Here is a 15,714-nt window from a genome sequence, read left to right on the forward strand (position 1 = left end):
CACACACACACACACACACACACACACACACACACACACACACACACCATTTTCACATGAGAAAACATCTCTAATAAGGTACCATGTTGAATTGTAATCTTCATCAGATGTGTTTCTTTTTCTCCCTTCTTAGGGGCCAGCATTTGGTCCACTGGGTCAGAAGACCCAGTTTTTTGGCCTTAACAGGAATAAACCCATATCAGTAGGTAGAAGTTACAAGGAAACATATTTTAGGTCTCTATATAAAAGACTTTCCTCACAATCTGAGCTATCCAGCAAAGGAGTGAAAGAGAGCTCCCTGATCCTGGAGATGGCTTAGAGGCTGAATGACCACTTGTAGAGGGACTTGTGCTTCAGGTGGTTTGCCTAAGACCGGTCTCAGGTCCCTTGTGGCTGTGATATTCTTTGATATTGAATTAAATTTAGAGAAATATTAACATGGAATGACTTGTTGGGTGCTTAGGGAGAAAACCAGCAGGTAACTCTGAAAATTAATAAGTTTCTTTTAGGAGCCATAGGCAGATATAAGTATAGTAATAGTGATTTGGTATAGATCTCTTGTCTGTTGTGTGATTTAAATTTTCAGTGACCATCATATCCCACTTACATAGGTGTCATGTGACTGGTTTTTTAACAGACTAGAATTTCTTCCTTCAAACAGGTGCTGTTCCCTTCAAAACCATTCCCTTGAGAGATCATGTTCTTATGCCACAGTGCTGCTGTTGCTTATCTCTTTCAGTCCTCTGAGAAGGGCCTTCAGAATCCACAGTCCCAGCTGTATCCTATCCATAGTGCTGGCCTATCTTTATTGCCTGAGAATGGATTTGGTTTTTGGAAATGGTCCAGAGTCATTCAGACTCAAGTTGGGAGAATAAGGTGGTTGGTCAAGCTGGTTGGTGCTGTTTGGGGTCAGAAATGACTCTGGAAAGTAATGAAGCTAGTTTCTTGTCCAACTTGTGAAAAAGCCCGGAAAGCAGTTCCCAAAGAGGAGTTTCAAATGTTGCATAATGACAGCATTGTTAGAATAAACATGTAGCTTCTCAAGGGGACTTTTGAAGAAGACAGTACTCTTTTCAATATGTAAGTTCTTAACATAGAGTCATAAGATTTATAGAGTTTTAGAATCAGAAAGAATGACAAATAGCATTTTGTCAGACTTACTTTATAGGTTAGGAAATTGAGTGCAAGAAGCACTGGATTGAGGAAAAACTTGGGTTCTAGCCTTAGCTCTGCAAGTTATTTTTGTGAGATCTTGAGTAAGTGACGTAACTTCCTCTCTGCTCCTCCCCTCTTTTCTCTCTCTAAAATAAGAGGATTGAGCTAGATGATCTCCAAGGACCCTTCTATCAGTAATATTCTATAACTCTATGCCCATGTTCATATAGCTAGGTAATGGCAGAGCTGAGATGAGACCCCAAGTGTCCTAACTCTTTGTCCAATGTTCTTTCCACTACACTGTGCTGCTTACATATATTTAGAAGTCAGTCTTGTTACAATAGAATCACATCTTCTAGTTAGATCATTTTTTTATGGGTGAGGAGGCCTGAAGAAGTTAAAACTGTAGGTTCTCAGTGAGTCAGGGTCAGCTTTGGAATCCAATTTTTTTCTTTTTCTTTTTTTTTTTTTGCTAGGCAATGGGGTTAAGTGACTTGCCCAGGGTCGCACAGCTGGGAAGTGTTATGTGTCTGAGGTCGCATTTGAACTCAGGTCCTCATGACTCCAGGGTTGGTGCTCTATCCATTGTGCCACCTAGCTGCCCCCCCCAATCCAATTTCTCTGTTGTGTCCCCATCCTCCTGGACCCAGTTATATCATTGAGACAGAGGATTTGCAACCAAAAGAGTTGCGGGTATGTGATAATGGCCAGTTCTGGTTTGTGTGCCTCTTGTCAATCTGTGCACACAAAAGCCACAAATGGTGAACCAGATTTCTGGGGCCCTCAGGTCAGCCTGAGGCGGGTCTCCACCTTGAGATGTCTTGGAGTATAAGAATTGGCAATTTCTTCCTCTCATCTATTGGGTGGGTTCTGGGGATGTTGATGTCTCAGCAGTTTGGTCTGACACCCTGTCCCACTCAGAACACCCACTACTTGGTAGCAGGTGGTAGTTATGATTTCCCTCTTCCTGAGGTTTGTGAATTTGTGGGGAGAGAAAGGTTCTGTTTTTCTTTTTTTTTTCTCTTGAGGCAATTGGGGTTAAGTGACTTGCCCAGAGTCACACAGCTAGTAAGTATCAAGTGTCTGAGGCCGGATGTGAACTCAGGTCCTCCTGACTCCAGAGCCGGTGCTCTATCCACTGTGCCACCTAGCTGCCCCAAGGTTCTGTTTTTCAAGCATTGATAGGTCACCCTGAGAATTCTTATTGCTGGACCCTGAAAGCCAGTCTGTATTTATCAGACTAATAGATCTCTGAATGACAGCTTGGCCATTTAGAATCATGTTAGAGGAAAAAGAGACAGAACAAAGGAAAAAGATGGTTAGAACTAGAAGGGCCCTTAAAACATGGAATATTAGATCTGGGAGGTATTCTTGATTTGATCTGAATCTCTAATTTCGTCAGTGTAGGGAACTTCATGTATGGAACTTACCTGCACTGATGCAGATTGGCAGCTGTTCTGTGACTTACAGACCCAGAAAGTTTCTGAGAGCACTGAGAAGTTTTGTAATTTGTGAGCCCTCTTGCCACTACACCTTGCTGCTTCTCAGAGCAGCATGAACATAGAATTTTAGAGTTAGAAGAGACCTTATAGAGATCAATTGCTCCAACCCTTTATTTTGCAGATGAAGAAATTGAGACCCAGAAAAGGGAGTTAACTTATTCTGCTTATCAGTGGCAACGTTGGAACTCGTACTCGGGTCCCTGATTCCTGGCCCTCTGCTTTTCCCCCTCTGCCAGGTTTCTTCTTCTCATGATGTATGCTAGGAGGAGCTGGCAACTACTGTGGAGGATTCGGCTGCTGGCTGGCTGGATAAGTGTGAAGAATTAGCCAAAAAATGCTTTTCTTTTAAGTAGCAGAGCTTTTTGCAGACTTGTAGGTTGGGAGGGGACTATGTGCAGATGTCCATTGAAGTCATCCATCATCCTGGTGACTACCCTTAATCAGACCTTGGAGGGAGAGGATGCTATAGCTCCCACTTAGAGTACCACTATGTCAGACCTAGTTGCCTTGGATACCAGTCACATGGCCCATCCTCCAGCTTTGCTCAAACTGGGATTCATTTTTTTCCTTCTTCTTTTAAGGGAGAATTTTTCCTTTTGAAAGCTTTGTCTTCTTGTACATTTCCAAGAAGTGGTGCCATGTACAGCATATGCATCTCTTAACCTGATCCTGTTTTTGTTGCTTTGATCTGAAGCTATGAAAGCCCAGAAGGAGATTGAATTGTGATCTGAAAAATCTGACATAGGATTTTAGAATTGGAAGGGACCTTAGTCCCATTCCCTCTTTTTACAGAGGAGCTATTAGATCCCAGAAAAGTGAAGTGAGTTGCCTAGGGTCACCTAGGTAGTAAGTGGCGAATTTGAAAGTAGGCCTTCTGATTCCATATTCAGTGCTCCTTCTAAGGTCTCAGAGGTCATGTAGCCCAACACCTCTTAAAAAAAAAAAAAAAAAAAAAAACCTTTATTTTTTAACATTCTTTTTTTATTTTGAATTCCGAATTCTCTTCCTGCCTCAAGCCTATCCCCTACTCATTTAGAAGGCAAACAATATTATAACCATGGTATATGTGACGTCATGCCAAAGCCATCCAGCAGCTCAATACAACATCCTTAACAAGTGATCATCTAGCCTCTGCTTGAGTGCTCTGGAAGACAGGGAGCTCCCTACCTTAAAAGGATTCTATTCCATTCCATTTTTAACTTCTTTAGTTAAAATCATTATCCTTGTTCACCCACTATGGATGGATGTGCCCCAGGGATCTTCTTTTTTTCTATTGGTTCTTTTTTTTCTATATTCTTTTTTTTTTCTTTTTGGTGATCTTATTAGCTCCCATGAGTTCAGTGATCATTTTTATGTAGATGACTCCCATTGCTATGTGGGAGTCCTCATCTCTCTATAGATTGCTAGTCTTCTGTTATGAACTGCCTGCTGGAGAGCTCCACTTGAGTTTCCCATAGACATCTCACACTCAGCAGGTCTAAAATAAGACTCATTGTCTTTTCCCCTACACTTAATCTCTCTTCCTAACTTCCTAGTTTCGGTGGTGGGCACTACCATTTTTCTAGTCATCCAGGTCCACAACCTTAAAGTCTCTGACTCTTTATCCAAGTCATTTGACTTTTTGCTTTTCTTCACTCCTAGCAATTCTTCCTCTGCCCTCTTTTGCCATCATTTCTCTCCACTCACACAGCCACCACCCTATTTCAGGAAGGCCCTCATTACTTCTCCCCTGGGTTATTGCACTAGCTTCCTAAGTGGTTTCGCTGCTTCTTTTCTCTCCCCTTTCTAGTCCATCCTCTTTATAGCTGCCACATTGATAGCCCTACATCACACATCTAACCACGTCAGTTCCCTGCTCAAAAACTTTCAGTGGCACTCTATTGCTTCTAGGCTAAAATGCAAACTACTCAGTCTATCATTGAAAGCCCTTCACATATTTTCTCCCAAAATGATTTACATGCTTTTGCATAGGTTGTCCCAGGTGCCTGGAAGGCTCTTTCTCCTCATCTCCATCTCTTGGAATACTTAGCTTCCTGAAAATTTGCTCCCTTAAAGATTCATCTTAGGTTCTACTTCCAAGTAAGGGTCTTTGATAATAGATACTTAATAAGTGTTTGTTAAATAGCATTGACTTGAATTTGAATACTCTATGAAATCTGTCTCCCTAACTCCTCTCAGTGGTTCTAGTTCTACCCTCTGGGACTGGATATATAACAAGTTGACTCCTTTTTCTACACAAGCTCTCTTCAGATATTTGAAAATTATCATGTATGTTAAAATTGTATCTTGTTTTAGTCCCTGACCACCCCTCCCCTTCTAGTCAGTATAGTAAGGAAGTTTATAAGTAGCCAGTATAAAGCGGAAATAACAGAAAATTAGATTTCAAAGGGGAACCTGAAAGTCACTTACAAACTGTCCCCAAGATCAGAGGAGCATAATTTACAAATTAAATTATCCAAAATTCACATCCTGGAAATACATGATGAATCAGCAGAAGCCATCTAGTTGCTGCTGTCAGGGTTCTGGTCCTATGACATGTAAATTCTAGACCTTCACAGCTCCAGACTAGCAGAACATCAAAAAGGTGCTGATGGCTTTGCAATGACAACTTGGAAATTTTACCTATAACTTTGAGATGATTTGGTTATGTTAACAAGGTAACCACAAGGTGGCACAGATAGGAGTTGATCTGTTTCCTCCCAAAACTTTATAAAATGAGACCTCAAGCTTTTCCCCCTTCCTCCCCCCAACTCTTCTGTCTCCTAAGGGTCCTTGCTAATGAGTGCTCCCAACTCTAATTTAATCAAAATTAGACTGTGTGAGTGATATTCTGCCTTTTCACCCTCCTCATCTTCCCCACATTATCTGCCTCCTTCCACCACCCTATCCCTGTTCCCATGCCATCCACCTCTGTATCTCTCCCCACTTTTTGCTGCTTGTCTCAGTACTTTCTGTGTTGTTTGCCCTCAAACTTTTTGTAATTATTTAAGTGTGATTGCTGCTCAAGTTTCCCGCTGCCAATCATGGTCTTTCATGGTGAGTACCAAAGAACTGGACAAGCCTGCCCCCATTTCATAATTTCATAAATTAATTATCAATTCATCATGTCTATCTGCCCTCCCTCCTTGCTTAAAGTTTTCTCTTCTCCAAAACAAACATTCCTGATTCTTCAGTGGATTCTTGTATGACTCCATATAAGCTCCCTCCTCTTCTTGGTCACCTTTCTTTGAGCATGATCCTATATGCCAATATCCTTAAAATATGACACTGAGAACTGAGCACATTTCGGATTTGGCCTGACCATATTTGATAAGCATGCCTTCTGTGTCTTCAAGGTGTTACTAAAAATGGACATATTCTCCTGAGGGCCACCAGTCTCGGATGTTTATGACACCTCCTGCCCCCAATACAGAGAAAACATTTCCTTCAATAGTCTTAAGTCACAGCTGGCAGCAGTTGTGGGATTGGGGTTAAGATCATTCAGCCTGGGTAGTTTCTTACATATGTATCACATATAACATTAAACATTCTTCTTTTGAACTATGCATAACAAAATAAGTAAAAAATAAGATTATTATGTACTGTGACTTTTCCTTTCTGTCTGACCCTCTCCCTCTCTCCACAGGCAGCTGAACTGGGTGTATATGTGTGTGTATAACCAGGGAGCCCCCTTTGTTTCTTGCACTGGAGGAAGGTGGGTCCATTAATGAAAATGCCGCCTCCCTCTGACATTGTCAAAGTGGCAATTGAGTGGCCAGGTGCCAATGCCCAGCTGCTGGAAATTGACCAGGTGAGAGTTTGAGATGCTGTAAGAGAAGAGAGATAGTATGTGTGTATTTGTGTGGGAAATGAAGGGAGGAAGCAAGGGGGATCCCTGGAGTCAGGAGTAAGCCTTAGTTCTAGGGATCTTGTCTTGTAGTTCTGCCCTGATGTGCCAGAGGCAGGTCAGGGTTGCTTACTCTTTAACAGAGGGAGGTATTCCACTCCCCTCTCTTGAGATAGTCCTACTTAACATCTACTCCATTAACAGCTTTGGTATGACTAGAAGGTGATCACCAGTGAGGAATTATGTCTTTTTCTTTACAGAAACGGCCCCTGGCATCCATTATCAAGGAAGTTTGTGACGGGTAAGTTTGGTCCACTAATAGATTCCACAGCCGCTGATTGCTGCTCACTAAAGACTAAAGCATCATTTAATGGATCTTGATAAGGATTTATTTGGCAGAGGAGTTTGCACCAGGGCCCTACTAGGGGATTGGCAGCAGACCAGATATAACAATCTTCCTGGCCCTTAAGGAGGTACAGTGGATTAGCCAAGCTCTCAAGACCTCTGGTAACAGTTTTCTGCCCATCGAAGTGGCTTGCTCTGTTTTTATAAAGGTTTGCATACCAGATGAGCAATTGACAACCCATACAATCCATTGTTAAGTCCAATACTGCTTACTATGCCCCCTTTTTAAAAATTTTAATTTGATTTTTTTTAATGAAAAGAAATCCACCTTCTCTCCCTGCCTCCCACCCCCAATTTAAAAAAGAAAGAAAAATAAAACCCTTGTAACATATGTATATTAAGAAAAAAAAAAAATTCTTGCATTGGGCAAGTCCAAAAAATACATATGTCTCAATGTGCACAAGTCCCTAACCTCTCCTTCAGGGGATGGGTAGCATGCTTCATTATGAGCCTTCTGATGTCACAGTTTCACTATATTCTTTTCATTGGAGCACAGACTTGTCCCCTCTGTCACTAGTTTTATGATCCCTTCCCAAGGATACAGTTGCCACCACCACGAAAAGCCTCTAGCCACCATATTCTCCCAGCTTTCTTCTCCCCTTTCCACTCCCTGCCATGAAAAGTTGGTGTATATTTTCATGCATACATGCTGCAGTCATCAGGATCTGCTCAGGAGAACCACTTTGTTCCCACATGCATATATTATTGGTATATAAGAATGGGGCACTCCAATCTTAGTACTCCCCTTAAAAAAAAGTTTACAAATTTAAGTTTACAAAATGATTATTTAGAGTTAAGTTATAAAATTATAAAGTGCCAGAGCCATAAAGTTTAGAGGTCTATTTCTGTTCCCTCATGGTACAGAGGAGGAAGCTGGGGCCCATAGAGGAGAGATGATGGGCCCAAACTCACACCACAAATTGGTGACAGTTCACACTATAATCTAGGTCTTCAGTGTGTTCTACCAAATTATTCTGTAGTTATTTAATATTAGAACTTAAATATCATCTAGTCTTCTAACCACTCATTTTATAGTGGAGGAAACTGAGGCCAGAGAAACTTTCCTAAAATCAAAGAATCATGGAATTTTCAAATTGAAAAATAATTTCATCAGCCTTCTGGTTCAGCCTGTGCTTGAAAGGAGGCTCCGCTACATGTCTCACAAAAGGTCAGGCAGTCTCTACTTGAAGCCCTCCAATTAGAAGGACTCCACTGTCTACCAAGGCAGCCCATTCCACTTTGGTATAGCTTTAATTATTAGGAAGCTTTTGCTGAGTGCAGTTAGGTGGTGCATTGAATAGAGCACTGGGCCTGAAGTCAAGAAGACCTGAGTTCAAATGCAGCTCAGATATTTACTAGCTGTGTGATCCTGGGCAAGTCACTTCACCTCTGTTTGCCTCAGTTTCCTCAGCTGTAAAATGAGAATAATAATAGCATCCAACTTCCAGGGTTGTTGTGAGGGTCAGATGGAATAATATTTGTGAAGTGCTTAGCACAGTACCCAGCAGATAGTAAGTGCTATATAAATGCTAACTATTACCTATTATCATTAACATCAAGCAGACATTTATCTCTTTGCAACTTCCACACATTAGTCCTTTTTCTGCCCTTTGTGGCTAAACAGAACAAGTCTAATTCCTCTTTCACATGAGAGCCTTTCAGATATTTGAATACAGTTATGAGAATCCCCCTCCACACACACACAATTTCCCTGTCTACTAGTTTAGTGACCTAGTTGGAAATGGAATTAATGTTTGTTTGGCTTGATCTGTTTTTGGTGAAGTCGTGGTGAGTCTTTGAAATCACTGTTTCCTTTCTTAGATGTTCACTAACTATTTCTTTAATGATCTGCTATAGCATTTTCCTAGGAATCAAAGTTGGAGTCACTGGTCTATAATTTGTATACTCTCTTCTCTTCCTTTTTTGAAAGATTGTGACAGCATTTGCTCTTGACTAGTTGGGCATCACCTCTCCCTTCTTCAAAAGCTTTCAGATGATCATGACCGTGACCTAGCCCAGTCCCAGAAATTGTATCTACCAGCTTTTTCAATACAGAGGATATGGTTCATCTGGGCTAGGCAACCTGATTTTATCAAGGGCACTAGGTATTTTCTTACTATCTCTTTATGTGTCTTAGGAATCAGTTCCAGTTTGTCATTTCTGTTTTGTCATTTCTAGCCAGAACAAAGATCATCCTTAGAGAAACTAAGCAAAATAAGAATTAAGCAATTCTACCTTCTCTTGTCAGTTATTGTTGTCCTCTCCTTTGTAGGCAGTGGCCTTACGCTGCCTTTTGTCCTACCCTATCCCTATTGATTTTTTTTTTTAAATCCTTTTGTTAGGGGCAACTAGGTGGCACAGTGAATAGAACTCTGGCCTTGGAATCAGGAAGACCTGAGTTCAAATCCAGCCTCAGACACTTAACACTTACTAGCTGTGTGACCCTGGGCAAGTCACTTAACCCTGATCACCTCACCAAAAAAGCTAAAAAACAAAACCAAAAACCTTTTGTTTTCCTTTGTTTTATTCCAACCTCAGCTATTTCTGAGCTGTAGCACTCCTAACATTTTTACAAGATTGGGCTAGGTTCTTTATTTATCCTCCTTTACCTGGCTATGCGTGCATTTTCTATTACTTTCTTTTTTTAAATGTCCAAGTTGATTGATGAGTTCTCTCTATATTCACATAAGTCTTCAGTTTTTCCTCCTCACTAGAATTGTTTCCCTTTGTGTCTTCAGAATTTCATTCTTACAAGTTTCTTAACCCTTCTGGAGTGACTTCTCCAATGGGATTTTGGTCCATGAGATTCTATGTAGCCTTTCTCCAAACCCTTTAAAATCTGCTTTCCTCAGATCTAAGGTCTGTGTCAGACTTAGGACTCGCTTTCTCCTGCTTCTCCATTACAGACACTGGGAGGCAGTGGGCACTTCCCTCAAGGTTTACATCATTTCTATTCCAGCAACCAGTTTCTGCCTGCCAGCATAATTTCATTCTTCTAAAGTGGAGATCTATTCTGAATATGTTCTGAATGGAGATGATTATTGAAAGTAAATCAAGATGTTATTAGCTGCTCTGCTTTTGCCAGAGGGAGGACTCTAGAAGATGTCTGGATAATTAAAATCTCCCATCATTACCATATTATGCCTCTTCCAAGTTTTTGATGTGCTTCCTGAAATCCTCACTTCTGTCCAGATGGTCTGTAATATGCAAAATTGCTTCTGTTTCTCCTTCCACTTCCCTCAGATACTCTTCTTTCTGTTTCTGCCCTCCGGTTCATGGGCACAACTAGTCACATAGCCTATAACTAGGCAACTAAAAAATACTTTACAGAAGGTAGACTTGGTACATTTACAGTGTGATGTGATTCAATTTGGTAGACATTCATTAATACCTACTATGCATGGGAATTTGATTTGGACGCAGTATTTTTAGAACTGTAGTTGGTGGGATAAGTAAGGAGTAAGGTCCAGTTGTGTGGGGTCAGACACTGGTCCTATATGTATGTTTTTTGTTCTTGTTGTTGTTGTTCTCTTAATCAGGTGGTCACTACCAAACCCTGAGTACTACACTCTCCGTTATGCAGATGGCCCCCAGCTATACATCACTGAACAGGTCAGTACCGGAGATGGAGCTGACAGAGAATGTGTTTGGGCCTGTGCTTTAAAGGGAACTGTTCCAGGAGGCAACCACATATATGCTGCCTGGTGTTTGCAGTTTCCCATATGCAGGGTATAGAATTCTTTTCTAATGGGTGGCACTATACATTGAACCACACACCACAGTGTGTCAGGCCTTTAAGTAGCCTTAAATCATAGGCCAGAGATGGAAGTGCTCTTAGATCATAGACCATGGAAAGATTTTATGAACTTGGAGTGTCAGAACTTGCAGGGACTCTCAGGATCATCTGGTTCATTCCACTTCATTTTACCATTAAGGGAACTGAAGCCTAGAGAGGGAGGGACGATGACTTGTCTAAGGTCACAGGACAAGTTAGTGGCAGAGCCAGAATCGGAGCTGAGGTCTCCTAATTTCCAGTCCTTTGTTGGCACTGTTACACCATACTGGCTCTGTCTGTCCCTCTTGGTTGGAAATCTTTTTTTCCCGGTTCAGTGGGCCTGAGCAGGGACAGTAGCAGGCCATTGTGCTGTGCAAAGAGGTTTGCCAGAGTCTATTACATCATTCTTTAACAAAGCGAGCCCTTGTTGGCCCTGTTAGCTTGAAAGCTTGCCATATTACATTCTTATTTGTTACTTCTCTTCTTTCTTTGTGCTCAGACCCGCAGTGACATAAAAAATGGGACGATCTTGCAGCTGGCCATCTCACCGGTAGGTAATCTCCTGTTTGTCACCATAAGTTCTAAGGTCAAGCCAGTGGTTGAAGGCTTCATCTCGCTCTAGAATTCACCTGACTTCGAATGTAAACTGTGTGTCAGATACTTTTCTTGAGCAAATGGAGCATTTTTCAGGATTCTTTCTTGAAGTCAATTTTCTGAAATAGAAAATATCACAGTAGTTCTAGCTTGACAGGCAAATGATGGAAATTTGACTTGTGTGGCATTGAGGTAGCTTCAGAATATGTGGTTTGATGGTTATCAAACTTTTTCATCCTGTAACAACTTTTTCTCATCATCCTCATTTTAAGGACCAATACTTCTCTACCTTAAAACATAGGATTACAAAAAGAATTAGGTGATCTCCATACTTGACAGAGGAAAAGAGTTAGTAAGACCCTTATTTATGGGAGGAGAGGAGAGGCTGAGGGAGTAGAAGTGATGAGCACATAGTGGATCCTGGATTCAGCAGATATCGAAGGACCTGTTATGTGTTTGGTACTGTTCAGGCATAGTAGGAAATGAAGTTTCCTAGAGTACCCTATCTGAATTATTCCTTTGCTGTGATCACATTTTAGCCCATTTATTATTTTTTATTTTTTTATAGCCCATTTATTTATATACATGTTATATACCCTTGATTAGATAGTAAATTCCTTGAAGACCAGAACTGTCTTATTTTTATATCACTAGTATTAAGCACATACTTTGTTGGCTTTTTGATCCCTTCACTCAGTCAACAAACATCTTTTAAGCACTTACTATATTCCACGAACCATGCTAAGAAAAGGGGGTGCAATGATAAGTGAAACAATCCCTGCCTTCCAATAGCTTATGTTCTAATGGGGGAAATGACACGAACATATATAGCATATACATTGTTGTCGTCCAGTCATGTCCAGCTCTTTATGATCCTATTTGGGGTTTTCTTGGCAAAGATATTGGAGACATTTTTGTGGGCCTGAGAAGCAAAGGCCTCCTGAAAGAGGCAGCTGGACTTTGAAGTATGGGGAGTAGAACAGGTAATTTGGTTAAGGGAGTACACTGTAAAGTAGAGGGAGGCTTTGTCTCACTTTACATAGCAAGCTTGGCTTCTGTGGTGTTCTTGAAAAATTCTCTAAGACCTCTACTTGGTGAATATTAGAAAAAAAAAGAGAAAATAACTCCTATCTGTTTAGCACCTTACTTACATACATGATCTCATTTGATCCTGGGATGGGCTAGAATATGATATTACATGTACTATTAGATCTTACAGAATGTAAGCTCCTTGGGGGGCAAGGACATTTTCATTTTTGTCTTTGTATTTCCAGTGCCCAGCATAATTCCTGGCACATAATAGGTGTTTAGTAACTGGTTGTTGATTGATTGATAGGTAGTATAGGTAGCATCCCTATTTTACAGAAGAGGAAATTGAGGCCCAAAAAGGATAAGTGAATTGCTCAGCTATAAAGTGGCCTAGATAAGACGAGAACCCAGATCCCCTGATCCCTAGTTTGTTCATTTCAGTATGCCAGGTTACCTTAGTAAAAAGCAATGATATTGCTGCTTGTAAGAGTAGTTTACTTAAGGTAGAGGGGTGCTTGTTTTTATAAAGAATTTTATTAAGAACATTTTTCTAGTGTTATACTTTCTCCCCTGGGCAGAATATGACAGGGATATGAATAAACCATGTTGGTCTTGGCACACTCTGTCTTCAACCTAGCACTTTCCTTTCCACTCCCACAGTCTTTAAGGCCCTTATTACTTCTCATCTGGACTATTGTAATAGTATTCCACCTATTCTTTCTACCTCCAGTCTCTCCCCTCTCCAGACTAGCCTCATTCACCTGCCAAAGTAATCATGTTGGAGGGAAAATCTGACCAAGTCACTGCCCTTCTCAAAAATCTAGTGGCTTCTTATCACCAATAGGATAGACCACCTCTTCCTTAGCCTGGTATTTAAGGTTTTCCACATTCAGCCTCCAGCTTACCTTTTTAATCTTATTTTTTTGTTCTCCTCCCCCTCACAAATTTTCCATTCTGGCCATATTGGACTACTACTTTGTCCCATCGTCTCTTCCAACGTCATCCCATATTCTCTCACCTCCCTCTTTAGTCTGTGTTGCTCAAGGTGTCACTGATACCCGGAGTGCATTTCCTGTTGAAATTCCCTTTCCTTAAGGGCTTGTTTAGGTGCCATCTCCTCCATGTAGCTTTGTCTGCTTTCCTAGCTAGGAGTGATTATTTTTCTTCCCCAGATTTCTTATAGTATTTTCCTTAGGCCTCTCCTTTGTCCCTCTTGCATTCTGCCTTGTACTATACTTATTTGTGTGTGTCATACCCCCTTACTAGATTGTAAATTTCTTGAGAACCACTCTTCTGTTGTTTTAACTTGGTAATCCCTAGGCCTTACACAGAGTAGGCCATTGATAAAATTTGTTGACCTGACTCAAACGGAATTAATGGAAAGATGGCTCTGCTTTAGCCTGGGTCACTTAAGGCCCCCCAGATCTGTCCCTAGTTCAGGGACCTGCCAATGAGGAGCAAATGAGGAAAAAGTTGGCAGGGCTGGTAACGCACTTGTTTTCTGGTCTTGTAGTCCCGGGCTGCACGTCAGCTTATGGAGAGGACACAGTCATCTAACATGGAGACTCGGCTGGATGCTATGAAGGAATTGGCCAAACTTTCTGCTGATGTGACCTTTGCCACTGAATTCATCAACATGGAGGGAATTGTGGTGTTAACGAGGCTGGTGGAGAGTGGCACCAAGCTTTTGTCCCAGTAAGTGTGTCACAAGCACTGTCCTGAGGGCTTTTGGAGATGAAAAGCAGTGTTATACTGTAACAACAACACTGGAACTATTAGAGCTAGGTTTAAATCCCTACTCTGACAGAGACTAGTTATGTGCTCTTGGGCAAATCATTTAAGTTATCTGAGTTTCAGTTTCTTCAAATGGAGGTAATATTTATCCCATTTCCTTTTGTTATCATTCATTAATTCATCCAGCAAGTATTTGTGTTATGTCTACTATGTATGGTGAACTATTAGAAATTCACAGTTTCTACCCACAGTCTAGTTAGGGAGATAAGACTTATATGAAAAGCCAAATAAGAATAATAATAACAGCTCACATTAATATAGTGCATCATAGTTTACAAAGCATTTTGCTCACAAAGACTGTGAGGCAGGTATTATTTTCATTTTATGACTGAGGTTCAGAATTAAGTGATTTGATGTCATCACATAGTTCATAAGTGTAAGAGATAAACTATGATTGAGTCAAGTGGATGGCACAGACAAGTGCAGTAGGCATTCAGAGATATTAGAGATCAGTCTTTGACATACCTGTTAATTTGCTGGGACACACAGGTAGAGGAGGTAGGACAAGGGCTTGTAATCTTTCATCCTATACTCATGTTGCTAGATTATCCATTGGTCCAGCCATCTTTTCACTCACACACACCCCCATCCTTCTGTCTCCACCACTAACTGTCTAAGGTCGTCCTCCAACACTGTACAGTGTCTTCACAGTTCCTCAGTGTCAATGTGAACAAGCTAGAAAATGGCATCCTACGTTGTCATCAGCAGCAATCTGTGCTCACGTCCTTCATTTGGAGGCTTTAGGGACCTTAGCTTATAAAGGTTTAAGATCAGAAGTCTTGGCTGTCCTGAGAAATATTGGAATGTTTTATCTGAGAGTCCCAGATATGCTGCTGATGGCATACCCACTGAAAATTGCAGCTAAGCTCAATACTTAGGCTGGATGCATGTTTTAAATCTTGTAATGTAGAGGGGTTCTTTCATGCCTTAGCTACTGAAAGGGAATTCTTGGGCATGTTAGCCCTGAGGCCTTGGACAAGCCTCAATAGTTGTTGTCACCAAGTTCTTGCAGTCTGCTGGTTATGGAAGGATTGGTGTCTGTCTGTGTATCCCTTGGGCTTTGGAGTCACATGGGTCAGGAGTTTCTTATACTCATGATGTGTGGTGGAAAAAGTATCAGACTTGATAGTAGGAGCCTGGGGTTCTAGTCCTAGCTCTGCCAGTAATTCACTCTATCACCTTTTCTCTGTGCCTTAGTTTTCTCTTCTATAAAGTGAGGAGTTTCCTAGCTGTGTGACCTTGGGCAAGTCACTTAACCCTAATTGCCTTACCAAAACAAAAAATAAAAAAATAAAGTGAGGAGTTTAGACTCAGTGATTTCTGTCTTTTAGGAAAAGTTTAGACACCTTGTTTTATGTTACCTTCCTTTCTAAACATACCCCTCGAATTTCCTTCCCAGAGAGCAATCCCTTGTAACAAAGAATCGCTAAGAAGGACATAAAAAGGTAGCTCAGCTAAACCAGCCAGTCCCTCATTCAGTCAAATCTTTCAATTTACTTAGGGTTCCTCATGTATATTCCTCAGCCTTTGTGAAGAAGTGGGGCGGGGCTGTTTTCTCATCTTCACAACCAAACTTGTTTATTATATTTATTTAGTATTGCTTCATTGTTTTTCCCTTTCTTTTACGTTGTTGT

General features: G+C 41.0%; 1 protein-coding gene across 1 annotated transcript in view; it reads left to right on the forward strand.

Annotated features, from left to right (window-relative positions):
* The window catches only part of ELMO2 (engulfment and cell motility 2), a 50,139-nt gene that overhangs the window by 4,893 nt on the left and 29,532 nt on the right, over positions 1 to 15,714 (forward strand). Inside the window, exons 2-6 of the mRNA XM_027869516.1 lie at positions 6,283 to 6,447; positions 6,744 to 6,784; positions 10,428 to 10,500; positions 11,163 to 11,213; positions 13,800 to 13,981. Of these exons, the coding sequence (XP_027725317.1) occupies positions 6,364 to 6,447; positions 6,744 to 6,784; positions 10,428 to 10,500; positions 11,163 to 11,213; positions 13,800 to 13,981 (431 nt within the window). The 5' untranslated portion in view covers positions 6,283 to 6,363. The remainder of the gene's footprint in view (positions 1 to 6,282; positions 6,448 to 6,743; positions 6,785 to 10,427; positions 10,501 to 11,162; positions 11,214 to 13,799; positions 13,982 to 15,714) is intronic.

Source organism: Vombatus ursinus, unplaced genomic scaffold, assembly GCF_900497805.2.
Source record: "Vombatus ursinus unplaced genomic scaffold, bare-nosed wombat genome assembly UNPS02014793.1, whole genome shotgun sequence".
Lineage (NCBI taxonomy): Eukaryota > Metazoa > Chordata > Mammalia > Diprotodontia > Vombatidae > Vombatus > Vombatus ursinus.